This window comes from Schistocerca americana, chromosome 1, assembly GCF_021461395.2.
Source record: "Schistocerca americana isolate TAMUIC-IGC-003095 chromosome 1, iqSchAmer2.1, whole genome shotgun sequence".
NCBI lineage: Eukaryota > Metazoa > Arthropoda > Insecta > Orthoptera > Acrididae > Schistocerca > Schistocerca americana.
Window position 1 is genome coordinate 386847277 of NC_060119.1, and position 27702 is coordinate 386874978.

General features: G+C 38.5%; 1 protein-coding gene and 1 long non-coding RNA gene across 2 annotated transcripts in view; one reads left to right on the forward strand and one right to left on the reverse strand.

Moving 5' to 3' along the window:
* The window catches only part of LOC124601548, a 52725-nt gene extending 50746 nt beyond the window's left edge, over positions 1–1979 (reverse strand). Inside the window, exon 1 of the long non-coding RNA XR_006978578.1 lies at positions 1852–1979. This is a non-coding gene — a long non-coding RNA (uncharacterized LOC124601548). The remainder of the gene's footprint in view (positions 1–1851) is intronic.
* Positions 1980–2416: 437 nt separating this feature from the next.
* Positions 2417–26498, forward strand: LOC124601516 (39S ribosomal protein L11, mitochondrial). The gene is made up of 3 exons (XM_047136252.1): positions 2417–2636; positions 18200–18389; positions 26157–26498. The coding sequence occupies exons 1-3, from the start codon at positions 2502–2504 to the stop codon at positions 26420–26422; spliced, it is 591 nt and encodes a 196-aa protein (XP_046992208.1). The 5' UTR covers positions 2417–2501; the 3' UTR covers positions 26423–26498.
* Positions 26499–27702: the final 1204 nt, after the last annotated feature.

The following is a 27702-nucleotide window of genomic DNA, read 5'->3' on the forward strand; positions in this document are numbered from 1 at the left end:
CACTCACACTGTGCGATATAAGCAAAGCTTTTGACTTCATTCCCCACAAGATTTTGCTCAAAAAACTAAAATGCTATGGTGTGGGAGGTAAAGCCCTAGCTACACTTCAGTCTTTCTTGGAGAACAGAAGGCAAATTGTTTCAATCCCAGGAGCAACATCCCAGGAACAGAAGGCAGAACACGGCATGCCACAAGGTTCAGTCATAGCCCCTACTCCTCTTCCTCATTTTTGTAAATCATCTAAGTGAAGTTGATGAGACACTGCAATTTCCGGATGACACCACTCTTATTGCCAAAGGGGAAAATTCTTCCCAGGCAGTCAAAATGTGATGTACATTTCGAAAACGCTAAAAAATGGTTCATCGCCATCAAGATGAAAGTAAATGAAGAAAAAACCTATCGTATGGTATGCAGCCTTGAAAAAACACATACTCTGACGATGTAGAATCTGTGAAAATGTTAGGCTTTACCATAGACCACTAACTCTCATGGAATGGACACACTGTGCATGTATGCAAGAAGCTCTCTCGTGTAATATGCCTCCTACGGAGAATTAAAAACGTCATTACAGACCAATTTCTGATAACTGTCTACTATGCTTTGTTCCACAGCCACATTCTGTATGGGTTGCAGCTATGGGATTGTTCGGCAGGCTGCAAGGATGTGCTGCTACTCGAAAAGAAGGCAATAAGAATTATTACATCGAGCAGCAGCCAGGAACGCTGCAGAACATTGTTCAGAACATCGGGAATAATGACTGTTTATAGCCACTATGTATTATTATGCCTCATATACATAAGGGAAAACCTAGACACCTACAGCATGAGGCATAACATAAGTTTAGATGTTATTCTGTCATTCATTATATTGTAAATCACTTGATTGTAACTTTGACGCAGTCTGTCCAGCCATGGCTGGTGAATGACGAAGACCTGGTAATAAATGGATGCCATAACGTGATCAATGGTCATTGTGAATGTCACCATTTGAAAAGAATTGTAGAATTTTTGGATGTGCTGTGACGTGACGGCCATTGTGAACTGTTCTTTATGAACTGTGATAGAAAAAGTTGGATAAATTTTATTAATGGCTAAAGTGAACTTCATTAATCACGAAGTATAACTTGGCATCTGGCTACCAGGAATTCTGGAGAGTGGGTTGAGCGGTTAGGGTATGCTGCCGCGTGAGGTGTGATGCAGATGGTAGGGGGATTCCACTTCCATGTACTGTAAGTACGCTGTGCAGGCAACAGAAATCTGTGATTCTTCTACAAGCTCCTGATAACTAGTTTCCTTTACGGAACTGTACCTAGTAGAAGATAAACACCATGATGGGCCAGCAACCGGATTCTTACACCTATTCGAAAAATTTACAATGAAAATAGCGCAACAAAACACAGACAGCGACAGCATAGCTCAGCAACAAGGTACGCGAAAATGCAGTCAACAGCGGCTAACGATATGTCGCACATTTGGCAACAAAGTATCCTGACTGCTACAAGTCTGAACTAGGTAGTATGCATGCCAGGTTATAGTGCTCATATAGTATGTCCTTGATCAGCTTTGTGTGGTAAGGTGCTAGGAAGTGAGATAATGTTTCTGGTCACTGATACTTGCTGACGAAAACACGCAAATATAAACACATCAAACTATATTTATAAGAGAATAAGTAGAGGCTCTTCATATTATCTATTGCGTTTTTCCTCATTTGACTAATAACATTGTAAACAAACATAACTTATTTTTCTTCATTAGAGTGGAGAAGTGATCACGGCAGATTTACGATTTATCGCGAAAACTAAGCACAGTAATGAAGACTAAGAAGGGATAAAAGCACAGGATCCACTATTACCATTCGAGTGAGCGCGGCGAGAACAGCTCAGCTTCCGATATTAGCAGGTGACGACAGCAGCAAAACTTTCTTTCCGAGGAACATGACCTGAATCAATCGCAGAAACTGTGTTTGGTGGTCCGTTTTCTGCATGTGTGAATGCCGCCATTTGTAATACTTAAGTAAATAATTGCGCTGCGTGTTGTTTTAACTTGACGGAAAGTGTGATTTTGTCGCAAAGGACGTGGTGACTAAATGCTTTTTGATACTAGGTAATTTATGTTGGCATCGTGTTGTCACAAATTGTAGTGTATGCACAGAGGTCTAGAATGTCTTTAATCGTAAGGAAAATAAATATATCGTACAATTGAGACGAGTAGGGTTGCTTTGTAAGGGAGAAATTGGCTTAAGTCGAAATGAAGATATTTTCTAAAATTCCGTGGTAAGTGAATGTCGACAGTGAGGGTATCGTGAGCAGTGAAATTAATTATAAGGTAATTATTTTCTTCTTGTACCAATGTTCTTGTAGATTATTTTGTGTGTGAATTTCATTTTCATTATCGAAAGTATTTCCGTTCGATTTTGCCCGAGGATATCGAAACGTCGTACAAATGTCTAATGTTTGTAAATAATGTAGACGAAGAGCAGTAGACTTCAGTGAACAGTTCAAAATGTCGAAAGCTGCTGGTAGGCTGAAGAGCTTGCGTAAAGCCGTTGACAAGGTGCAACATGGAAATAAAATTCGAACCAATATCCCAGCAGGAATGGCAGTTGCCGGTCCTCCGTTAGGACCAATGCTTGGGCAGGTAAAAACGATTTTGAATTAGTATATTGTGACCGCAATCATTTTCCGTACAACAGCCTTTGATGCATAGCGTACGTCGTTCATCAAAATGTTTAATGTCAGAAGCAACTTGAATTTTGTGTTTGTCCTGATCATCTCTCATCATTCGGGAAGTGGTGAGAAATGGAAAGATTGGGAACTTGTGCAGGCGCTGATGACCACGATGTAGAGCGCCTCATAAACCAACATCACCATCAACTTGAATTTTGTTAGATATTGCTCATTGTAGTACCGCCGGTAGCAGCAGCATCTATGTTTCGATAGTATTTTACCATGATACTACACACCTCATAGTCACACATATTCAACCAAAATATGAAAATGGTTTTACAGATAATAAAAAAAAAAAACAAATACACAAAACAGATCATTTTCCGAAAGTTTGAAGTACTAGTTTTAGACAGATAAGCACTAATACCCATAGTCGAAAAACACAAAATCTTGTTAGCCCATGAAAAAGTGTATCAGTTGTTGTTGTTGTTGTTGTTGTTGTTGTCTTCAGTCCTGAGACTGGTTTGATGCAGCTCTCCATGCTACTCTATCATGTGCAAGCTTCTTCATCTCCCAGTACCTACTACAACCTACATCCTTCTGAATCTGCTTAGTGTATTGATCTCTTGGTCTCCCTCTACGATTTTTACCCTCCACACTGCCCTCCAATGCTAAATTTGTGATCCCTTGATGCCTCAAAACATGTCCTACCAACCGATCCCTTCTTCTAGGCAAGTTGTGCCACAAACTTCTCGTCTCCCCAATCCTATTCAATACCTCCTCATTAGTTACATGATCTACCCACCTTATCTTCAGCATTCTTCTGTAGCACCACATTTCGAAAGCTTCTATTCTCTTCTTGTCCAAACTGGTTATCGTCCATGTTTCATTTCCATACATGGCTACACTCCATACAAATACTTTCAGAAACGACTTCCTGACACTTAAATCTATACTCGATGTTAACAAATTTCTCTTCTTCAGAAACGATTTCCTTGCCATTGCCAGTCTACATTTTATATCCTCTCTACTTCGACCATCATCAGTTATTTTACTCCCTAAATAGCAAAACTCCTTTACTACTTTAAGTGTCTCATTTCCTAATCTAATTCCCTCAGCATCACCCGATTTAATTTGACTACATTCCATTATCCTCGTTTTGCTTTTGTTGATGTTCATCTTATATCCTCCTTTCAAGACACTGTCCATTCCATTCAACTGCTCTTCCAAGTCCTTTCCTGTCTCTGACAGAATTACAATGTCATCGGCGAACCTCAAAGTTTTTACTTCTTCTCCATGAATTTTAATACCTACTCCGAATTTTTCTTTTGTTTCCTTTACTGCTTGCTCAATATACAGTTTGAATAACATCGGGGACAGGCTACAACCCTGTCTCACTCCTTTCCCAACCACTGCTTCCCTTTCATGCCCCTCGACTCTTATAACTGCCATCTGGTTTCTGTACAAATTGTAAATAGCCTTTCACTCCCTGTATTTTACCCCTGCCACCTTCAGAATTTGAAAGAGAGCATTCCAGTTAACGTTGTCAAAAGCTTTCTCTAAGTCTACAAATGCTAGAAACGTAGGTTTGCATTTTCTTAATCTTTCTTCTAAGATAAGTCGTAAGGTTAGTATTGCCTCACGTGTTCCAGTATCAGTAATAATCTATAATTCATAACCGGTGTAGTATAGGTTTGTATGAAAATGACATTTTCATACAGTTGTGCTCTAATAGCGCACAAGCAGCAAACACTACTTTTCGTTCAAATTACTTTTATCATCATCATCATTTTTTTTCTTTTTTTACTCCCTTTGTGCTCCAAAGCAGAAGCTCTGTTCCATAGGTTTTTCAAACTGAAAACGAAATAAATGGTGTTTTCAGATACGCACAAAAATGTGTGTGTAGGCCTGTTATTTTGAATGGAATACTTTTATTTTGTGAATGTTCAGTACCTTGCTCCAAAATATTCTTTAAAGATATATGGACATAATTTTGTTCTATAAGGTTTTAATTAATTTTTATTTTTGGATAGTTGAGTCTGGAAGTTAACATAATATCAACATCTATATTAATCTCATCAGTTAAATGAAGTTGGTTTCCTTTTACATGAGACTGTCAGCTTAATACCAAGAGAAAAAGTGATTAAAAATCCATACACACAAACATACAATACTTAAATTTCTTAAGTTCAAATTAATTTGTGGTCACGTAAGTACAAATATTTGCGAACAATACTGCTAACACAGACTCAATTAGCGTCTGGACTGTTGTTTTTTGCTGTAATATACAGTAAAGCGATCGTGGTTTGAAGTGCCACACAAGGAATGTGTTGTTAATCGTATGCATGCATGTAACAGAAGGCATCAGGATCTCTAGTATTAGAAAGAGGAAACTGGATGTGGAAGTAAAGAACAACCATGATTCAGTGTTTGTCAGCTATGTAAGGATATACAAAAGAATGTTTGGCAGAATAATTGAACAGGCAAAACAAATGGCAAACAATAAATACACATCAGATGCCACAAATAAACAGAAGCTGTCTGGCAAATTGCCAAGACTGGAATAACATTAGAAATAACAGGGAAGTGATTACAATTCAGACATATATGCGAAGAATACAACAGGTATTTTATAAATTCTAACAAAACTGATGATCTCCCTCCTTCACACCCAAATCCCAATATAATGCGACACAGATCAGGAGAATTCAAATTTATTCATTTATCCTGCTGTGATTTGGCTAATATTATCAAATCCCTAAAAAATCTCAATCTTTTGACGGGGATGAAATTCCAAGAAAAATAATATAGACAGGATGTGATTATATTGCATCCTCAATTCTGTCACAACCCCAACTCTGTCACATAATAAATAAATAAATTGTTCGATGAGGACTGCTTTCCAGACAGGCTGAAGTATTCGTAAGTTCTACCTATCCATAAAAATGGCAGACAAGAGAAGATAGGAAATTTTTGTCCAATATCAATACCACAAATTATTTCTAAAATATTTGAGCAAATAGTGTGTAACCAATTAGAAAAATAGGGTCGACCGAAGTGTCCGATGCCACCTGTTGGCTTTGACCCGTGACGTCACAATGGCGCAGAATTTAGTTTGTGAGAGTGGCGTGTTCGTAGGTGTCGTTTTGATGTGATCGTTGGTGCTCTGTGGTGGTGTGTTAGGTGATGCTTTTGGTTTAGTTTGTGAGTGTGGCGTCGTGTGTGAATTTTGGTAAATTGCTTTTTTTATGTCTTTGGTAGGTATGGATATGACAGACAGGGTCAACAGTTTTCGGTTGTCGGCTATGATGGGGGACAGTGTGTTGTCTCTAATAAAATTTCTTCAACTATTCGGATTTTTGGATGAAGTCGTGAAGTGTTCAATATGTCGTGAAGAAATGAGGCTTACTTAGAGCTCCAGTGTCTTGGACCAGGGACGGCTGGTATGTGGAGATGTCGTAAGGATAACAGGTCAAGGGAAGTGTTCGATCCCAACGTGTGGCTGTGTTGGTTAGGTTAGGTTAGTGTTTTTTAACGTCCCGTCGACAACGAGGTCATTAGAGACGGAGCACAAGCTCGGGTTAGGGAAGGATGGGAAAGGAAATCGGCCGTGCCCTTTCAAAGGAACCATCCCGGCATTTGCCTGAAACGCTTTGGGGAAATCACGGAAAACCTAAATCAGGATGGCTGGAGACGGGATTGAACCGTCGTCCTCCCGAATGCGAGTCCAGTGTGCTAACCACTGCGCCACATCGCTCGGTGGCTATGTTGGTATTGGTATCGGGAGATGTTTTTGAGCTATATAGGTCAAGGGAAGTGTCCGATTCCAGATGATATTGTGTTTAGTGGTATTTGGGGAGTTTTGTGATGTCGGTTTTTTTCGTCATTTTGGGTGGTTTTGTATGGGGGTGGGTGTCTGAATTTGTTTATATTTAGTTTGTCCCCACCCAAAACCCCTTATTTCCCGCGCTTGTCCCGTTAGTGTCATTAGGCTTTTTGTGGAACATGTGTGTGTTTGTTTTTCGATGTATTTTCGTCCTCATAATGTGTACGTAACGACTTTATATGCGCCTTATTGGAATCGTGGTTTATGGTCGTTTCTGCCTATTTGTGACGTCATGGGTCAAAGCAGACTGGCGGGATCGGATGCTTCCATATTTCCGAAAAAAAAAAAAAAAAAAAAAAAAAAAAAAAAATTATTTTTAATATTCAGTATTGATTTAGGCAGGACCAAAGCATTGTGCATATCACTATTAATGAACTAATCACTAAAATAACCAAATGCCTCAGTAACAAGGACAGTGTGTCCAGTATCTTCTGTGACATAAGTAAGACATTTAATATGGTAAACCATAAGCAGGTGTTCCTCATATTAGCTTCTGTGGCTTCCATGACGAATCTTTAAGTTGGTTCACATCTTATCTCAAAATAGGGAAACAGAGGGTAGTGAAACATCATAAGGCTGAGAAATCTTGCTCAGTTTGGAAGGAAATTCAAGCAGTTGTACCCCAGGGATCTGTACTAGGCCCGTTACTACACTCCTGGAAATGGAAAAAAGAACACATTGACACCGGTGTGTCAGACCCACCATACTTGCTCCGGACACTGCGAGAGGGCTGTACAAGCAATGATCACACGCACGGCACAGCGGACACACCAGGAACCGCGGTGTTGCCCGTCGAATGGCGCTAGCTGCGCAGCATTTGTGCACCGCCGCTGTCGGTGTCAGCCAGTTTGCCGTGGCATACGGAGCTCCATCGCAGTCTTTAACAATGGTAGCATGCCGCGACAGAGTGGACGTGAACCGTATGTGCAGTTCACGGACTTTGAGCGAGGGCGTATAGTGGGCATGCGGGAGGCCGGGTGGACGTACCGCCGAATTGCTCAACACGTGGGGCGTGAGGTCTCCACAGTACATCGATGTTGTCGCCAGTGGTCGGCGAAAGGTGCACGTGCCCGTCGACCTGGGACCGGACTGCAGCGACGCACGGATGCACGCCAAGACCGTAGGATCCTACGCAGTGCCGTAGGGGACCGCACCGCCACTTCCCAGCAAATTAGGGACACTGTTGCTCCTGGGGTATCGGCGAGGACCATTCGCAACCGTCTCCATGAAGCTGGGCTACGGTCCCGCACACCGTTAGGCCGTCTTCCGCTCACGCCCCAACATCGTGCAGCCCGCCTCCAGTGGTGTCGCGACAGGCGTGAATGGAGGGACGAATGGAGACGTGTCGTCTTCAGCAATGAGAGTCGCTTCTGCCTTGGTGCCAATGATGGTCGTATGCGTGTTTGGCGCCGTGCAGGTGAGCGCCACAATCAGGACTGCATACGACCGAGGCACACAGGGCCAACACCCGGCATCATGGTGTGGGGAGCGATCTCCTACACTGGCCACACACCACTGGTGATCGTCGAGGGGACACTGAATAGTGCACGGTACATCCAAACCGTCATCGAACCCATCGTTCTACCATTCCTAGACCGGCAAGGGAGCTTGCTGTTCCAACAGGACAATGCACGTCCGCATGTATCCCGTGCCACCCAACGTGCTCTAGAAGGTGTAAGTCAACTACCCTGGCAAGCAAGATCTCCGGATCTGTCCCCCATTGAGCATGTTTGGGACGGACTGGATGAAGCGTCGTCTCACGCGGTCTGCACGTCCAGCACGAACGCTGGTCCAACTGAGGCGCCAGGTGGAAATGGCATGGCAAGCCGTTCCACAGGACTACATCCAGCATCTCTACGATCGTCTCCATGGGAGAATAGCAGCCTGCATTGCTGCGAAAGGTGGATATACACTGTACTAGTGCCGACATTGTGCATGCTCTGTTGCCTGTGTCTATGTGCCTGTGGGTCTGTCAGTGTGATCATGTGATGTATCTGACCCCAGGAATGTGTCAATAAAGTTTCCCCTTCCTGGGACAATGAATTCACGGTGTTCTTATTTCAATTTCCAGGAGTGTATTTCTGTATTATATAAATGACATGCCAGGTAAGGTAACTTCAGATAAGATCCTGTATGCAGACGACTCAACAGCAGTGGTCTGCTGTAAAAACACTGAAGAATTAGCACAGAAAACAAAACAAACCCTTAAAGGGCTCGGAAATTGGATAGGTGTAGACCACATCATTTCAGGCAGGCTAAGAAAAAAATCTTAACTTCATAGTCTTGGATGTTATTGAATTCAGAATATGATAAAATTAAGGGCTAAGTAAGGAATATATATATATATATATATACACACACACACTCCTGGAAATGGAAAAAAGAACACATTGACACCGGTGTGTCAGACCCACCATACTTGCTCCGGACACTGCGAGAAGGCTGTACAAGCAATGATCACACGCACGGCACAGCGGACACACCAGGAACCGCGGTGTTGGCCGTCGAATGGCGCTAGCTGCACAGCATTTGTGCACCGCCGCCGTCAGCCAGTTTGCCGTGGCATACGGAGCTCCATCGCAGTCTTTAACACTGGTAGCATGCCGCGACAGCGTGGACGTGAACCGTATGTGCAGTTGACGGACTTTGAGCGAGGGCGTATAGTGGGCATGCGGGAGGCCGGGTGGACGTACCGCCGAATTGCTCAACACGTGGGGCGTGAGGTCTCCACAATACATCGATGTTGTCGCCAGTGGTCGGCGGAAGGTGCACGTGCCCGTCGACCTGGGACCGGACCGCAGCGACGCACGGATGCACGCCAAGACCGTAGGATCCTACGCAGTGCCGTAGGGGACTGCACCGCCACTTCCCAGCAAATTAAGGACACTGTTGCTCCTGGGGTATCGGCGAGGACCATTCGCAACCGTCTCCATGAAGCTGGGCTACAGTCCCGCACACCGTTAGGCCGTCTTCCGCTCACGCCCCAACATCGTGCAGCCCGCCTCCAGTGGTGTCACGACAGGTGTGAATGGAGGGACGAATGGAGACGTGTCGTCTTCAGCGATGAGAGACACTTCTGCCTTGGTGCCAATGATGGTCGTATGCGTGTTTGGCGCCGTGCAGGTGAGCGCCACAATCAGGACTGCATACGACCGAGGCACACAGGGCCAACACCCGGCATCATGGTGTGGGGAGCGATCTCCTACACTGGCCGTACACCACTGGTGATTGTTGAGAGGACACTGAATAGTGCATGGTACATCCAAACTGTCATCGAACCCATCGTTCTACCATTCCTAGACCAGCAAGGGAACTTGCTGTTCCAACAGTACAATGCACGTCCTCATGTATCCCGTGCCACCCAACGTGCTCTAGAAGGTGTAAGTCAACTACCCTGGCCAGCAAGATCTCCGGATCTGTCCCCCATTGAGCATGTTTGGGACTGGATGAAGCGTCGTCTCACGCGGTCTGCACGTCCAGCACGAACGCTGGTCCAACTGAGGCGCCAGGTGGAAATGGCATGGCAAGCCGTTCCACAGGACTACATCCAGCATCTCTACGATCGTCTCCATGGGAGAATAGCAGCCTGCATTGCTGCGAAAGGTGGATATACACTGTACTAGTGCCGACATTGTGCATGCTCTGTTGCCTGTGTCTATGTGCCTGTGGTTCTGTCAGTGTGATCATGTTATGTATCTGACCCCAGGAATGTGTCAATAAAGTTTCCCCTTCCTGGGACAATGAATTCACGGTGTTCTTATTTCAATTTCCAGGAGTGTATATACTCCAAAAAATTTCTTCTCTATGATACAGCCCTCCGAAGATAACACTGTGCGTACCATTTTGAAAATGCAAAATTTTGGGAAAAAATTTAAAATTCTGTATCTCTGGAACAGTTCTAGACATTTTATTGTTTTTTTTTATTTGAAAGATAATTGCTTTATGATTACAAAGAAATCCTCCATTTGGACTTACCTTCCAAAGTTCTTTTACTATAGTGTTCTGAACTTTTATATTTTTTTCAGAAATACCAATCCATAAAACTTTGATTTTGTTTTATAAACAATTGAAATTTTTTCCATGCATAAAACATGTTTTATTATCACATAACAAGCTCATAAAAATCAAAACTATCCTTATTTAACATAATTTTAGTTTTGAAAGATGACTAAGATACTCATTTTTCAAGCATTTTAAGTGGTTCAAAAATGTATGTGAAAGGTCTAAATACTTAAAGGTTTCAATTTATACAACAACTGTGCACTCAATTTTGTACTGAAATTAGCCAGTCAATGAACTAAAAATGTGTTCCACTGCTTCAGTATCTTCCTTTGATATAGAGTGATCACTTCCTGTTGAACCAATAGGAACTGGAGCACTTATAATCGTCAAATCATTGTGAACAGGAAGTGATCACTGATAGCGTTGTTGCTGTGTTTCAGCTGGAAACATGTGTCCAGAAGCTGGTCCATGTGGTAGCATAAAATTCACCACAATTTTGTTTAATCAGCAAAATCACTGTGAAGTACTAAACATAGTTCTTCAGCCTGTACACACCCTTTCACTTCTGCAATGTGTTGTTGTGTCAATTTCTTCAGATGCTGGTATGTTACTGCTTTCACTGACCATTTACGAAGTTCATCAATGAAACTGTCAGAGGCAACAGTTTTCTTAATTAGTTTATTTTCCTCCCATGTCACATATGTAATTTCTGCAGAAATATCTGCTATGTCCTCCGGGCCAAGTGTCTGTAAAGACAGTCCTCCCTTTCCAGGGCAGTTACCACAAGTCTCTCGCTTTACGTCACAGACTACTAATGACTTCACACACCCAACCAAGGTGTCATATGCAACAAGCTCCAGTAAGTTCAAATTTCATGCAGTACATACGTAAACAGGCATCTCTAGGTGTTTATGGAACTACCCACTTAGGTCGTAGGGCATAAAATTTCGATCTTCCAGTATTTGAAGTTGTTCTTATAAATTGCAAAAATTTTCTTTAATACTGCAAGTCATGTGCCTCTTCACTTTCACAATTTTTTGACCTTCAATTGTTACAGTGTCTTTTCTGTGGGCACTCTGATGAGAACAGCCTCATTTATCTTCCAGATAAAATGACTGCACTGTTTGAACTTGAGTTGCTTCTATAGGATGACTATAATAGGGATCTGGTTTTCCAAGACCCCTTTTACAGACCTCGCATTTCTTGATTTGTCTGCCGTGTACTTTGATACTGATGGAATGTGGATAAAAATTGTTGTCTTTGGAAATGTCTGTGGAATAATAGTACAAACTTGCATATTTTCACTGTATTATGAACAGTATTCAACAGCTGAATTGATATTTATCAACAATTCCTGGCAAGAGTGCTTTGGTTCATTTTCTTCTGAAGATGGAATTTCGACTTTGAACAGTGTGGTCAATTTTGCTGTAGTGTATTCACCCATAGCTTTAGTAATCTCTCTGTGCTTTCTTGATGCATAAAGCTTTTGACTCAACTTCACTGACCACGGTTTCTTAACAGGACTAACACCTACCTCTGTAGTTGACTGAATCAGGGTACTTAATTCTTCCTCTGTTGATGCAAAATCTGCATCACCTGCATCATGGGAAGCTTCACCTTGTTCAGATACTATCATTGTTGTTATTCTGTCAAAACATTTAGAACACAAGAAGTCGTCAGTGGAAACATCTTCACTTTGAAACAAAGTCTCCAAATGCAAACACTTATTGCCAACCTGAACAAAGTCTGCTTTTATATATATATATATATATATATATATAAAAATCAAAGATGAGGTGACTTACCGAACGAAAGTGCTGGCAGGTCGATAGACACACAAACAAACACAAACATACACACAAAATTCAAGCTTTCGCAACAAACTGTTGCCCCATCAGGAAAGAGGGAAGGAGAGGGGAAGACGAAAGGAAGTGAGTTTTAAGGGAGAGGGTAAGGAGTCATTCCAATCCCGGGAGCGGAAAGACTTACCTTAGGGGAAAAAGGACAGGTATACACTCGCACACACGCACATATCCATCCACACATCTGGAGATATATATATATATATATATATATATATATATATATATATATATATATATATATATATATATATATATGACTCTTGTACGGATATGCAGATAGTCAGCAGACTTAACTCTCCTATGGCCCCAGTCAGAAGACATTTCAAACAGTCCTTTTCACAAAACACACTGCAACTGTGTCAATTGGCAAATTCCTCACAAATACACACTCGGTGGATGGTCTCAGATTTCTTAGAAGCCTCTTCAGTAAACAACTTAGCACTGAATAGCTACAATACAAATACCCGCAATGAACAACCACGACAAAGAAACTGACTAGAAACTACAATAAAGTGTAAGAAATATCTGCAACAATGAAAGAGGAAAGAAATAAATGCAACAAAGAAAGTATAAGAAATAACTGCAACAAAGGCATTAGAAATAACCATTATAACAAAGAAATTAGTAAAAAACAACTTCACTAGAGACATAAATTACCCTTGAGAGTTAAGAAAATGTTTTTTTTTTTTTTAATAAAACCCGTCCAACTTGAAAGTGGAAGCTCTCCTTTACAGAGAATATAGTACTACATGGTACTAATCAACAGGAAAAAATCTAACTTTTCTGGATTGGCATTTTTGAAAAAAAAATTTTTTCTGTAAATTATAAAAAAAATTCAAAAGAAGACAGTAAAAGAACTTTGACAGATATGTTCAAACAGAGGATACCATTGTAATCATAAAGCAATTATCTTTAAAATAAGAAAACTCTAATATCTATAACTGTTACAGAGATACAGCATTTTAAAATTTTTCCAAAATTCACATCTTCAAAATGTTGTTTGCACTGTCGTCTTTGGAGGCCTGTATCTCGGGGCAGTAATTTTTTTTTTGGGGGGGGGGGGGGGGGAGGAATGTTTCTTACTTACTCCAGAATTTTAATATATGCTAAATTCAATAACAACTGAGACTGTGGAGGTAACCCCCTGCCTGAAGTGATACAGATCATACCAATAAATAATAATGCTATGAAACTAAACCTAACAAAAACACAAATTGTACACTTCAGAACCAAACTGTTGTATATATAACACAGTTAAGTTATGAAAGCAGAGAACTGATCACTGCAGAATCTGTTAAATTTCTTGGAGTGACCATAAACAGAATCTTGGCATGGATTGATCATGTGGATTGCTTATTGATCGATTAAATAGTTTTGTTTATGCAATGATGATTCTAAATAAAGGAACTGACTTAGCTGTTGGAAAATTTCTGTATCATGCATATTTTACATTATTTGTAAGATATGGCATAATTTTTTGGGGTGTTGAAAAAGGAAGCCACCTCTGAATGTCCAAGCTACAGGAAAAAATTATCAGAGCTATGACTGGAACAAACAATAGACAATCATGTAAACCTGTATTTCCAAGCCTTGATTTATTGACAATTCCTTCTATGTTTATATATGAAACACTTCTCTTTGAGCTAAAAAACCCACGTCTTTTTGAAGGAAATTTCTTTACACATGCTTATGAAACAAGGCACAAACAAGATTACTTATTACCTTGACACAGACTAACATTATTTGAAAATACTCCAATTTATGTGGTTTTGAAGCTTAGCAATAAAATGTATTCAGAGCTCAAGGACTGCAAGCTAGAATCCACAGGTGCAAACGTTGAAAAATATTCAAAACACAAATGTTACTACAGTGCTGATGATTTTATAAATGAGGAAGGCAAGTAGGAGATATTACATTTGTGAGGTCAGATGTGCACTCATATGAAACCAGAAACAGGAACTTATTAGACATTCCTTGAATGTGTTTGAGTGAAGTCCAAAATAATTTTGTACATGCTGGCGAAACATTTTTGAACACTGTATCACATGGCACAAGGGAACTGCATGAAAATAAATTTAAAACTGTGGTTGAGACATGGCTGAAAGAGAAAGCATTCTATAGTACAAGTGAATTCATACATAATGAAAAAAATATGATGCTCTTTTATTTAATGAAAAATATGATGCTCTTTTTTATAACAAAAAATGATGCTCTTTTATTATAAATGTGATTCTGAACTAACAAAATAGTAACTTATGATGTACAACATAATTTGTCTGTGCAACCAGTGTAACAAAACTAATTATGGATGAGTTCAAGATGTGCAATATTTATTTAATAATATCTATATACATTAACCTTTTGTATAATCATTTGTATAACCATCTTGAGAACTATTTATCTAATTTTTGAATAATTTATGCAACCAACTGTATAATTATGTAACAAATGATGATGCCTTATACAACACAACAGTTGTTTACAGGCAAAGGAATTCAGTTCAGTTCAATGCAATTCTGTTTTTTCTACATTATGTTCTATGTGTACACTTATGTTCTCTTTTAATGGAGGTATATGTTCTTTTCATATGTGCCTATACTTATAAACTATGTATCTATATTTCTAGATGTATACAAATAAAGTTAGTCCTTTTATGGAAGTAAGTGCTCTTAGATATATCCATATTTATAAACTAGAGAAACAAACATGAAAGATACGTAAAAAGAAATATTTTAAACCACTGTGTAAAATTTTAAGAATCAGGAAGAAATGTAACATACATCTTTTTATGTTGTAATGTGCTTCTGGGAGCATCCATATGCTTTCTTTTAATGTATCTTGTTTTAAGGCATACTTAGGTAGGCATAGAATTATTGATTGATGAGTCACCAGTGTTTCAATCAATTTCAATTGTGGTTTTTTATTTATTTGTTGTGTGTGGTTCTGCCATTTTAGATCATCTTGGGACCAAACTTCTAGAAACCTGGTGCTATTTATGGTTTCAAGTATTTTGCCTAACAGTCCTATGGTTGCAGTTAGAGGCTGTTGATTCTGCACTGTTTGGATATATAGTGTTTGTTTTATGTGTGTTTATTATTAAGTTGTTCATTGTGAACCATTCTAATATATGTGAAGTGCTCTTTTTTATTTAATTGTGGTTCAGTAATTGATAAAGTTACTGTGGGCTGTTTCTTGCTGCTCCTGGAAATTACAGCTGTTTATGATTTAAATAGAAAACCAGTAACACATTTCCTGTCCTTTGTGTCCCGTGTCCTGTATTCATCGCCATATCATGTGACATTTTGATTCTCTTCTTAGAAAATTGAAGATTAAGTCCTTTTCAAGTGTGAAATGCATACCATTGTGATCTTGATATAATTTGTTGAGAAATGAAATATTTCTTTCAAGTATCTCTTCCATAAGTTGCTGTGACTTACCAAACGGGGAAGCGCTGGTAGATAGACACAATAAAAAACACACAAACACACACACAAATATCAAGCTTTCGCAACCCACGGTTGCCTCATCAGGAAAAAGGGAAGGAGAGGGAAAGGCGAAAGGATGTGGGTTTTATGGGAGAGAAGAAGAAGGGTTTATGGTAAAAGTGTTTCCACTGTAGGAAGGAGAGTAGGTTTTTGATCAGTCCAGTATGTTTGAGTTTTGGGGTGAAGCTGAGTGTGAAGCCCTTGGAATGCAGTAAAACTTCTGTTGGATAAAGGATCTGCTGGATATATTAATAATGGTGTTCTGGATTTGTTTGCCCTTTACGGAATATTAGGAGGGGTATGGTAGATAGAACAGGCCAGCAAAGGCAAGGTCTTCTACTACTGTTGGAAGTTGTAAGAGGATTAGGGAGATGTGTAGGAAATTGGAAATGTATAACAGAAATATCTTACAAAGGGAGAAGAGGTAGCTCAAGGATGCCTGTGCCATGGAAATTTGTTTTCATTGTGCTATGTTTGTGCTTGACAATAAATGGCAGAATCTGAACATCCAATGTCTTTGTGAAAGGAGAGTTGGCATCCATATATGGGATTTTTGTAGTCTGGCTATTATGGAGGATTCCATGAATTAGGCAGCATTTCTGGATTTTTGCGATACATAGCGGTACCACGAAGTAATGTTGCTACATGGATCCATTAGGAATGGAATCTAGCTGTAGGACAAGAAAAGAAATATGCAGGGTGAGTCAGGAGGAAAGGTACATGGTTTGAGGGGTGACAGTATTAGTGATTCGGAACAAAAAAATTTATGTGGACTATCCCGGATGGTTTTGCAGAGAGAACACATTTAATGTACACTGTTGTTTGTTTTCGGTATTACTCAAACATTGACATTCTTTACAGCATACCACAGTAGTGTAGAGGAAGTTGGGGCGAACAATTTAATACAGGGCACTTGTATCTATCAAGTCGTGAAACTACCTCAACCTGGCCTACATAAACCATCTATGCTAGAGGCCTGAGCATTGCGCGAGATTGTCAACTTTCTCACACTCTCTTCGCGCAATCTATTACCCCCTAGAGAACAAATGGACAGCATATTGTTTAGGAAACTTATGCAGTTTAATTTTGTACTGCGACCCGTTTTCACTGGAGGATGCGCTTTTCGAGTTATTCGAGGAAAACGTAAACAAGTGATATTAAATGTGTTGCATCTGAGAAACTATTCAGAATAGGGCATTTGTCCAGGTGAAGTTTTTGTTCGGAATTACTAATACTATCACCTCTTAAAGCAAGTACCTTTCCTCCTGACTCATCCTGTATGTGGCACTGGGGAATGATCACAAATTAAAATGAAAACCATGCAGGAGCAACATGGATACTTATAGCTGAAGGCTGCAAAGTGTGGAAAAGTCTAACAAGGCCTCTATTTAACAGTGGATGTCAAATGACTGATGATGATGATGGAAGCTAAAGTAAACTAACATTATTTTAAGCTTTGGACACTACAGATGTTTGTTATTAAGCTTTTACCAAGATTGCCTTAAATTATTGGTTAAAAATCTTCTTCAGAGTAATACATGTGGTGCACTATTTAGCATAAGCTGCTCACACTCTGAAATTCCTTTGTTTGACACCTTAAATTTTTTCCTGCCTGACATTATTGCTGATGTTTTTTGTAAAGTTGAAATAATTAACAAATAAAAAAGAAACAGTTAATAATAAAAGACTATTTGCTGAATAAGCTTGATGGTTAGAAGTTCTTATTAAAACACTGAAGTGTTATTTATGATATGTACAATTAAATCTATGTAATATTTAACCATATGTATGAATGTAAGTAAAGAAATAATAAATAACCCACATTTCCTTGTCACATGCTTCCTCCCCCCTCCCCCTCAGAATTCTCATTCAAAATCTGATAAAGAAAAATTTGTGGGTGGTTCTTTTGAAAATAATTCATCAGATTTCCTTTCCTATCCAACCTTGAAATCAATTTCCAGTCACCTTGTTGTCAACAGTACATAAAACCCTAATATTCTTTTCCTCCATCTTTTCATGGCAGTCTTAAGTAGTGTTTTATTCCAATGATTACTTCATAATTATTAATACCACTACACCCACTGCCAATACTGCAGGTTAATGAACAGTGTTGTGCAGGGTTAAGATGTTCATTGGTTGGATCCTCTTAGGCACATTAAGTTTATAACTGTTCTGATACTGAAAAGAACTAATTTTTTTATCTGCAACCATAAGAGAAATGACCTCTTGAGACTATTATGGCTCATTTTGTGTTTTACATTACAAAACTGATATTCTGTTGTTCTTTTGTCTTCAGCATGGAATCAATATTGCAGCTTTTTGCAAGGATTTCAATGAAAGAACAAAGGATTTAAAAGAGGGAATACCTCTTCCATGTAGAATTACAGTTAATGCTGATAGGAGTTATCAGCTTATTATGCATAAGCCACCTGCTACATTTTTCCTAAAACAAGCTGCTGGTATACAAAGGGGTGCTATGGAACCAGGTACGAAGGTTTGGCAGTATTTGTGTTTGTTTAGATTGTACACCATTGCTAACTGTACTAGGATACATTGAGTGAATTAAATGACAAATATCAATCTTTCCTCATTGCCAACATGAAAATTTTTAAAATGTTTGTTATGTATAACAATCATAGTTTTATAGTTAGTAGTCAGTATTTATATGTTACATCTATGATTGCATATTTTAAATTGAGAGTCTCTAGACACATGCTTTCAAATTTTGTTGCTAGTTGTTGTTGTCACATTTCTTTTCATCTCAGTTTTGCATTATTCATAACCAGAATATACTGCTGAATGATGAATGATAGTACAAAAATCAAAGTTTCAGGATAGAAGCAACAAACAAAAAAATAATTTCAGCCACGCAATTCCAGATGAATTCTGGGTGATGCATTCTCCCTCTTAAGAGACCGAATCTAATACTGTATTGTTAGGTCATGGGGCACTCCATTTTTGTTCCTTTTACAAGTTGTGACTTTCCATTGTGCATTGTAATTTGTGCTGCAGAGAATTTTAAACTGTGACCATGTAGGTCATAGGGTCATTCCATGTCAAGGGGACCAGGGGTCCCCACTTGACCATCTCCAAATCTATCTTTGGTGGCTACATACCAAATTTCAGTTCAGTATCTTCAGTGGTTGAATTCTTAGAGGATTTTAAAGAGAGGCTACTCACCTCCGCATCATGTACCAAGACGGAAATGCGGCAACTTTGCTAGGCTTTCTTAAAAGTCCTAGCAAACATTTGGTCATTTGCTTTAATATACACAGACAAGTTTTCATTCTGAATCACATTGTGGCAAAAATTAGGGATTTAGCCTTACCTAAATATAGATACAAGCCTCTAAAGTGGCTAAAAAATTTGTCGCACTATTCAGAGAGCCACGGTTTGACCGACCGTTGCTAATTTTCATATGAACCAATCACACCAAATCTTCAGAGGGTTATTCATATCTATGATGTCTATGTATCGACCAAATTTAATTAACATTGGATGCCCAGATGAAAAGATATGCATCTGCAAAGTTGGTCAAAATTTTCTAATTGCAAATTTTAGGCTATTTTTGGGGGGCAGTATCTCAGCTGTGTCTTCTTCAATCCTCTTTTTCTTGCTACAGCTGTAAAAAGCATGTTTTAAGCTTTCAAAGAAATATTGTTTAATTTTTGGATCTTTCAGTTTGACGAGTAAGAACACATTTCAAAACTTATTATTTTAGCACTTCGAGAAGACTGAAAAGTCAAATATTTTGCTCATGAAGTCCCATAATTAATTATTTTTATTCAAGTGTATAAGCTAGTTTCAAACAGTTATTTAGCACATGACATGAAAACAAGTATAGCACAAAACACAGCAAAACTGCAGAACAAAAATACTAAAGATTCAGTTCCATGTTTGGTTAAGCACTTCTACAATTTTGTCAATGACAGATTGTGGATAACTGTATTGTCTTCCTGGTGATGATGCTGATGAGGCTTCCAAAGTCATGAAGCTATGTTGCTCAGGAATCCAGCAGGTATCTTTAGCAGTCGACCAGTGGAAGGAACGAGCATGACTGTGTGGGTGCTTAAAGCTGATGACGACATCTTGTTGTTCATGTGAAACTTCACGTTTCCAACACACCAAAAATTGCCATACATACAAGTAACATACTATTCGGGTTGTAAACTTGGGATTTCTTCATCTGCTTCGAAGGCATTAACTGTGAATGCTGTAGAATCATTGGAAACTCTGCTTACTCTGAGAAGATTACAATTAATTGATTTTCTCTTGTTCCAGATACTGTATGTCCCATGGTAAAACTTGTTTCTTGATCTGGGTGGATTTTTTCAATTGCTTCTTTTGGTACATAAAAAAGCTTTACGCCTGGAATACTATCATCACAGAATTTGAATAAATCATATGGAGTCAATATTTGGCAGTAATGCCAAAATACTTTTCAAGCAGGCATAAATTGATGAAATTTTTGAAATTCTTATATTGAACAGCCGAATCATCACTAAAGCAATAAATGTTCTTAATGTTTTCAGTCTTTGCCTTTAAATATGCTATCAAATTTATTTGATAGGCATGGACAGCAATGGTATGACAGAACAGTCGCTGATCATACGAATTCTAATACTCTGACATTCTTTGCCATCAAATTAGACATCAGATGGATGAAATGTGGCCTGACTATTCTCCCAATGGAATCCTTGCACAGTATCCCGAACAATGAATGAATAATTCTCAGCAAAATCTATTAATATAATTAATTCATTTTCTGCAAGATTTCTTTCTAGCTGCTTAAGATATAAACTTTGGTGTTATGACACAAACTGATGGCTTCTTAAACTGGTAATTTTCAAAATAAATGCTTCCATGATATCTTCAACAGTTTTCTGGCAAGTCTCCAATGTGTGTCTGCCAGCATGGACCCATTGCTTGTATTCCATTGTTTCTTCAGGATCATAGTCTTTTTTAAAAGAGTCTTCAAGAAAAGCCTCTAGTTGCATTTTTCCTGGACATTCCTCACATTTTTTTTTTTTAAATTCCAAAGTGCTCACAGCCCCCCCCCCCTCCCCTCCTCCGTCAAATCCTTGTAGTCATCTTGAATGGATGTTGCTGAAGGCAACATTAATTTGACATTTTGATGAATTGCACATACACATACTGAATGTGATCCAGAAGCACCAGCTGTACTACACCATTTCGGCCTGAGCTTACAAAATTTTGAGAAGCTTAGTTCATTTCCATATTGCTTACAATAAGCAATGAACATTTTTTTAAGGTTACAAAGGAGCAGGCATTTCTCCTTGTGAATCTTTCCCCATTTATTCTTACAACACAATTCTTTTTGCCCAGGCATAAACAAGAAGAGTCATCATCTTCAAAGAAAGTGAGGACATTTTGTCTCATTTCATGATTGAGCTTTTTCCCCATTTTCCATCTTCAGTTTCCAAACCTTCTTCATCTTAGCTGAAACAGCAAATTCTTTAGCCATTTTTTCAGTAGTGCAGTTAATTTGGGGCCAGGGTCAAAATTTGAACTTTACTGCTATTACTTGAAGTCCGAAGTGAAGTCCGAAGTTTAATCTTCAGTTGTTCAATTAAGATGTCCATACCTTTACATTTATGACACTCTTCCATTTGTATCTGAGCAATAACTACTTGGCTCACACCAACAGCCATGGCAATTATCTTTGTAATGCTGCCTCGGGCTTTCTGACATTTGCACTTTATGTATCTCATTGAATCCCTTTCGCTGATCTGTTGAAGCTTTTGTAGTGATTCTCCAAGTGATGATAATGAAGTTTTAGCAGTAAAGCCAAACATCGATGACACCCACGTCTTCTGTGGATGGTGATTCTTGCTTATCCTGGTGGGATGATTGTTTTGGGCATTTGATGTCTATATTTGCTACAAATTTTCTGACAGGTTTTAAAAACTTCATTAGTGAGTGACTTTAACCTATCAGACATTGCAGTGTTTACAAGTGTTATTTGTTTATCTTTACCAAATGGGTTGTAGAAATTCTTCTGGAATTGAAATTTTGTTGTCAACAAGGCACTATGGTATGAACAAATTTGGGCATCTTCAGTAAAATCAAGCCCAGGCCTACACTGAAGAAGCTCCTTGTTAATTGGGGACATGTCCTTAACTGATTGTAGTTCCCTTTTGCCATAATAGAATTGTGATGACTCCAGACAATAGTCAGTATTGATTTTATATAAAATATACAAATTAGGCTATTAAAACATATTGTTCTAGTGCTTACCTTCAGCTACAACAATGATTCCTGATTATTGGCTCTGGTTCAAATGGCTCTGAGCACTATGGGACTTAACATTACTGATTATTCAAACACTCAGTACTCAACAGTAAGATTGTACAGTGTCAGCATCAAAGATTACACCGTACAAAAGATTGATACTGAAAATTGCCAATAATGGAAGCAGCAATTGAAAGTGGTGATTCAGCAATGTATATCACTGCTGTGAAGGTAGAGCCTTAAAAAATTACTGCTGCTTTAGAATACCAATGGAAACAGAGTGACAATGCACTGTAGGGTTAAAACTTCTAAAGCAACATAACATTCCGTTATGATCTTCTAGATTTTATAATCTTCAGAGCACTTTCTGAGGTTTTATTATATTTATGTTTTACACTGTAAAATAATGTAAAAACACTTCTTATCAGCATAGTTACTTTCCCTAAGCCACAGGAAAATCTTATACTATTAAAAGACATTACAATTACACTTTTTTTTTATTTACAACTTCAGATCGTATTAATTTTTGTATTTATTAGTAATCCATTTTCCCTACTTTTGATAGGTATTTTTACTCATCAATATACAAGATACAGAAATTAAACAGTATAGCTTTGAAAGCTTAAAGTATGCTGTATCCAGCTGTGGCAAGAAAAAAAGGATTCAAGAAGACACAGTTGAGATATTGCCCCCCCCCCCCCCCCCCCCCCCAAAAAAAAAAAAAAATTACCCTAAAATTTGCAATTAGAAAAATTTGGCTAACTTTGCAGATGCATATCTTTTCATCTGGGCACCCAGTGCCAATTAAGTTTGACTGATATATAGACATCATAGGTAGAAATAGCCATCTGAAGTTTTGGCCTGATTGGCTCATACGAAACGTAGCAGTGGTTGGGCAAACCATGGCTCTCCAAATAGTGCCACAAATTTTTTTTGTCACTTTAGAGGCTTGTTTCTATATTTAGATATGGCTAAATCTCTAATTTTTGACACGGTGTGATTCAGCATAAGAAATTGTCTATGGGTATTAAAGCAAATGACCAAATGTTTGCTAGAACTTTTAAAAAAGCCTAGCAAATTTGGCACATTTGCACCTTGGTACATGATGCGGAGGCGAGTGCCTCTCTTTAAAATCCCCTAAGAATTCAACTGCTGAAGATACTGGTCTGAAATTTGGTATATAACCATCAAAGACCATGTAGAACCTTCACACCAAATTTCATTAGATTTGGAGACGGTTGAGTGGGGACATTTTTTAATATTGGTCCCTCTGATGTGGAATGACCCCATACTAATTTTCATGCCTTTTAATCCTATGTGCCATATCTTACATCAGAACTGCCAAAATGTCTCATTTCGGTAATTTTTTGCTGTACCTGGTTGTTGTTCACCATCACTATCTTCCAACTAGTTGCCACACAGTTTGTAGTGCCTCTGTCATGCAAGCTATAACCATGAAATTGCTCCTTGTTAGTTTACTGTGCCTCAGTAGCAAAGAACCCTTTGAGTGCGAGGTCGCAAAAGACCAATGATGTTTATGGCATTCAATGGCCCACAATATTGGGTGCTAATGACAACAGGGGAAGGACTGGGGGTATCCAATGAGGAGCACAGCATGAGACTACGGATCGTAGTTGAACTGCTTAGTTGACAAGTAACTCATTACAGTGTTACTGATGTTGATCCAAAGCAGAACAATGGCAAAGATAAACAGAGCAAACGTATTACATCTACAACAACAGTGCCAAAGTTGACGTTTCATCAGAAAGGAATCCAAGGAATTTTGCAGATTAAGAAAGAATTGGCAGAAGAAATATTAACATGTCTGGGAGATGAGTGAGTGGAATGTGTGGTGGTGTCATGCACGACTCTGTGGACAATGTACACGAGGAGTACAGTGACGATAATACATGCCTAACGAGTGAAAGTGAGTTCATCATCTTTGTCGGACAGGGATCCACAAATCAGGTCTCCAGTGAAATGTAGTAAAGTATAATTGTCCGAGAAGCGGGTACTAAACATAATTATGTACGTGGAAGATGATCCTCAGTATAGTAAAAAATTAGTGATGAACAGATTTCAAATAAGCCCACAGCAATATGATCATGTAGTGCATAAGAAAAATTATGGATATTTGAGGGAGGATAAGGCATACTTGTTACAAAAACTAGTGTTTGTGTGTTTCACGGATGCTTTACAGGATGCGCATCATACTGTATGTAACATAGATTACATTGATTTTAAGGGAAGCAATGGAAGGTTACATAATTTCAAACAGTGCTCCAGAATTGGAAGATGTAGGATAACGAAGTTTCATACAAAGCATCAACTTTTCGATACAGCAAACTGCAGAATCGGCCTGAAAATTGGTAGTAGCAGAGATAAATAAACTTATCCCATTGTTGATTAGGAGTTTGTATTCAACTCTGACCAACTGGGATTTGAAGAGGAAATGCATTTGAAAGGAACCTTGGATATTAGGGTACTAAGAGAGTTGTATCAAGATAAACTAACATCAGTGCTTTAACATATTTGTATAAAATTACACTGACTGTTAATCGGGATGGTCGATTGGCTGGAAAGTTATTTATGTGCTGTGAGAAATTAGATGTGCTCTGTCCCCACAATTCTATCTTGTGTGTGTGACTTTCAAGACCAGTATGGAATATTATAGTCCCAGAAAACAACACAACACTTTCAGATGAGCCTTTCTAAAGACTGAACTTGCAACGTCACACTTAAGGAGTTCCCTGTAAGAGGTGCAATATGATGGGCTTAAGAGAACTACAAATATGGTATGAGCACTGCTTTTGGCCAGTAGCTGGTCAAAATAACTTGCTTTTGCTTGATTCCTGGTCTGTGTTTAAAAATCATACTACTTTACAGCAAACTCTCTCTCCTGAGAAGCGTATGACATTGCAGTTCATACTATCTGAAACCACAGGACAAATTCAGCCTCTGGATGTTTGTTTTTTCTGTACTTATAAAGTATAGTATTGCACTATCTGCAACTATGCCTTAAAAGATAGCTAGTTTCATAAGCTCCACGACAGACTGTTTTGTATTTGGTTGCATGTCATCACATTCCATCAGTTCTTATCATCCCGTTAAACCAATATGATTCTATATGTATTCTTTAAGAGTGGATACCTAGCTGAACATCCTGCATGATTTGTAAATCCCAAGTTGTTTTCTTTTGATCTTGATGGTGCGAATGTTTTTGATCACTGTGGTACGCCATTTTTCATTTTGTGTTCATGGTGCAAATTTATTGTTTGTTTTGAACAATTTTTTGTTTGTTGACGATATCCAGTTTGTGGAGCGTAATACATACATCCCATAGAAGGTTGATCTCTGGACCTCTCAGATACATTTCCTCGAGCACATGCTGAGTCATTGGCAGCTAATATTTTTCTTGTCATAATTGTTAACACAACACTTTCAAATGAGCCTTTCTCAAGATTGAACTTACGACCTCACACTTAAGGAGTTCCTTGTAACAGGTTTTCTTGAACAATTGGATTATTTTTCACATTTAGCCTTTCAGCTTAGCTTTCATTTGAGAGTGAGTAAAAAGTAGTGAAAACCAAATTTTTTGAACACTAGACCAGTAAAGTATGTTTACTGTGAGCCCTGTATGCTTGTATTTTGTCCTGAAAAAGGAACTGCTTTTCTAATGTTTAATGCCCCTTCTCACTCCTCTTAGCACATGGCACTAGAATAGTGAATTAACAGTTATGAGAAGTCAGAGACGCTCACAATTACAGTTAGAGTTTTTAGGCAAAATAAAAAAATTCACTTCTACTTGAGTGTGACACATTATTGTTCATAAGAAAATTAGCTCTTGACCATGTCATAAAAATGCATGAAATATTATTAAAGTGTAACTTCCCTGTGAAGTTTAGAAATAGTCCTCATGTTTTCATAAATATTTAGAGGTAAACAGTTCCAACCTTGCATTGCATTTGATCTGCTTAGTTATAAATGGAATTTTGTTTCAGGAAAAGAAATATCAGGAAAAATAACACTAAAGCATTTGTATGAAATAGCAAAAATCAAATCAGAAGATCCTCCTTTGGCATGTTACACTTTAGAACAAATATGTATAATGTTGGTAGGTGTTGCAAGATCATGTGGCATTGAAATAACAAGATATATTGACTCAGTTGAATATGGTGAATTTTTGGAAGAAAGGAGAGAAGTTGTTGAACAACAGAAGAAAGAACTTCAAGAGAAAAAGGAAGCTCGGATGTTAAGAACAGGCTAATCACTCTCTCTTTGTATCTTCCTTTGTTGTGTAGTTGTAAAAAGAAAGTTTACTGTTATTAAAAACAGAAGAGATATGTACAAATATTTCTACTACACCTGTAACTCCTTGATTTTGCAAGCCCAAGAGATATAGAGGTAACATTTTTGTCTAAGTGAGTCTTTATTGAAAATGATTAGGATGGATGAATTGTGACGTATGAAGTTGTGAAATGGTGAATAAGTGGCCAGCACTAACAGCCATAATCACATTAATTTTCAGATGATTTCTTGTCATTGCTAAGAGCAATAAATATAGATTCATGGTCACTACCATGACAACCCATGGAAGTTATTCATTGCTGCACTCAGACATATAACATATAAAAGATATACAACATATAAAATACATATAACATATAAAGTCCTCACCTCAGGTTTAGGTAGACGACTTCCTTCTGCCTGCTCGAGCCAGCATGCAATGGATGGCGTCGGTACAATACCAGCAGTGCTTTGGAGTGTGACTGTTGTGCTTGTGGGCAGACAATTATTTCCTCACAGTGTCTTCGGCTTGAGCTACTAAAAAAAAGGAAGAATGCTCTTACAGACTGGCTTTCTAAAGAGAAACTGAGCAACAAGGGTATCTTATTTAAGTAAATCTGTTACCAGTATAACTAAGGACTGTAATAAAAACGTTGTGTGCTCTCTTTCTCGACACACAATAACTAATTCAGAATAATAGTGATACCTGCTATGATGTTAACCATGGCACTGGTTTTACATTCAGGCAGTGTCAAGGGCTTGACATTAGGTAACCAAACATGAACAAATAAAATAACATACAAATACATGCATAATTATTAAAAGATTCATGATCCAGTGTAAAGCTCAAATTCAGATGGTTACCACTAATATTTATTGCGGTACTATTTGCTTATGGAGTTAATCATGCCTACTTCCATTCTCATTTAACTAGCTAATTCTGTTACATAAAAAACTATTATTATTGTTTTTTGCTTCAATATTCAGTAAAGCAGTTAAGCGAAGTGATCATCTTTTGAAGTAGACTATGAGAAACATTTCATTGCTATTACACACACACACACATAATACTCGGAACACACACACACACACACACACACACACACACACACACACACACACACACACACGCACACACAAATGAACTAGAATGAAAAACATGCTTGAAAATTAACAGCAAAGAACCAGCAGAGGCATAGATTTTCATTTGTAACACTTCCACTGGAATCATTACCTAATAAAGAAAACTGTGACATTCCT